Source organism: Volvox carteri, assembly GCF_000143455.1.
Source record: "Volvox carteri f. nagariensis unplaced genomic scaffold VOLCAscaffold_504, whole genome shotgun sequence".
Lineage (NCBI taxonomy): Eukaryota > Viridiplantae > Chlorophyta > Chlorophyceae > Chlamydomonadales > Volvocaceae > Volvox > Volvox carteri.
The window spans coordinates 1-1,987 of record NW_003308026.1 but is presented as its reverse complement, the minus strand read 5'-3'; the positions used below and the strand labels follow the sequence as shown (position 1 = coordinate 1,987).

The following is a 1,987-nucleotide window of genomic DNA, read 5'->3' as shown; positions in this document are numbered from 1 at the left end:
GGGTTCGCGAGGCGTAATGACCTGCGTCCCAACGAGCTTATATATCAGTAAATGAAAGTTTCGTGTAAAGCTTTGATACCAGCACTGACTGCGCGGCAACATTTTGTACCCGCTCAAGGTCACGACATTGTACAGCAAACGCAAATCTAAGCATGGCACGCAAACTTTTGAATCATCGTACGACTGGAGAAACTCGCGCCTAGCATAGTGGAAGATGTTGATTACCCTCTTTGGAACAGCGTATAATCGCTCTTGACCTTTAAGCTTGCAACGTCGCTTCCAAATGGACAGGCACTCATAACAGGGAAGCTGAGCTGTAAAAAATGTGAAAAATAAGAAAAAGATTATCTCGAATGTGTATTGGTCCGAAAAGCTCTTTTCCCGTGACCCCTCCATCCCCATTCCTGCGTAGGGAGGCCTTGCGCCTTGCCATGGAAGGCATGCATAAGAGACAGGGAAAGCATGTATACGGCATAGCAAATGTATTTTCGTGAATGAATACGGTATTGTCTACCTGTTTTATGTGTGGGTCATCTTATTACGGTTCCCAAGTGACAAACCTATTCCACACACTGCCGAATGCGCGTTTGTAACTTAAGCTTGCGGTTATTACTGTCCATATGGACTTTTTTTGATCTCAAATCCACAATAAAAGGATAGGCTCCGGGCAGCGACGCGATAGCGGTTACGGACCTAAGCAATCAGTGTGCCTAAAGCTCCTCACCCAAAACAGAGGTGGAGCAGGGATCACTTATGGTGCTACATTTACTAATTTTGGCCTACGATCCATCGTGCTCGAACTGAACGTGCAGAGGCGAAATTGACAGTAAACACGCCTCCCGGCAGCTCAGTAATGTTACCGCAACAGTCAATAGGAGGCGCAGGCCCTTCTAATTCTTACGCTGGTGTGAGCAGTCCTGGCGGGTACCCATCCCCGCCCAGCTCGGGGCAGCTGGGCCAGGCTCTGTCATACCAACCCCAGCTGCAGCAGATGCCCCCGCCGCAGCAGATGGTTCCGCCGCAACAATATCCTCAACAGTTCCAGCAGTCGCCACCTGCAGATATGCAGTCGCAGCTCGCGCTACCAACACCTCAACAGGCGGCAGCAGGGCCTGTGACTGCGCTGACTGCGCCCCCTGAGCACCAGCAGCTGCAACACCAGCAAACGGTTCCGGCTGGGGCCGCCGCCTCCCCAATGAAGGGTTTAATGCGCATCTTTGCACGGAAGCAGCCATCAGGTGGGCAAGGTTCTTTGGAAGCTGGAGGAGCCGTTGCACATGGCAAGGGGGAGATTGAGAGGGGGGTTGAGGATCAAAAACTCGTTAGCCAAGGAACAACTGCATACAATTATGCAAGGAGCCCGAGCCCTCAATTGAAGCCAGGCAGTCCAAGGGGCCTGCATGGAATGGACCTCAAAGGCGTGCGTTTGTGTGTGTGACTGGAAGGACATTCTGTCGCCGGAATAGACAATCCTTAAGGATGAGGATTGGTAGTTGCAAGGTTGCAGATTCCGAATCCGTGTCGGCACGCCAGTAATTTATGGAGTGAAGCTTGGACAACCCCCGGCTGGTCAGCGGCCCTGTGCCAGGGTGAAATGCACAGCCCGAGATATGCGCTTGAGAGGGTGCCTGAGGGAGGGTTGGTTGACCATCGAATGGTGACACAACTGTTGACCGATAGTGACTCCCAACCCTGTCATCCAGGTCCCCGGGGGGTACTGGTAAGATATTGACATGGGGGACATTCTGGTAGTCCGACGCATTTCGTTCGCTTCAGCTTCAATGCATTTAGTATGGTGTAAGGTTAAGGCACCGACCGTCCAATTGTCATGTATTCATGATGACCCTGCGCTGTGGCTAAGATTAGGCCGCCATGGTCGCCCGCCGTGACCGCTGCTGCCTTGGGCAAAGCAGGTCATCCCGACACCCATGCAGTCGCTCCCGGTGGGCACTACGGATGACCCCACCGCAGGGATGGCCCCACCTTC

At 52.8% G+C, this 1,987-nt stretch overlaps 1 protein-coding gene across 1 annotated transcript; it reads left to right on the top strand.

Moving 5' to 3' along the window:
- Positions 1-853: 853 nt before the first annotated feature.
- Positions 854-1,943, top strand: VOLCADRAFT_101222 (uncharacterized protein; the record flags this gene model as incomplete). Its single annotated transcript, XM_002959663.1, has 3 exons — positions 854-1,238; positions 1,704-1,720; positions 1,914-1,943. Coding segments are annotated over 3 exons (432 nt in total), but the record flags the coding sequence as incomplete, so codon positions are not given.
- Between the last annotated feature and the right edge of the window lie 44 nt (positions 1,944-1,987).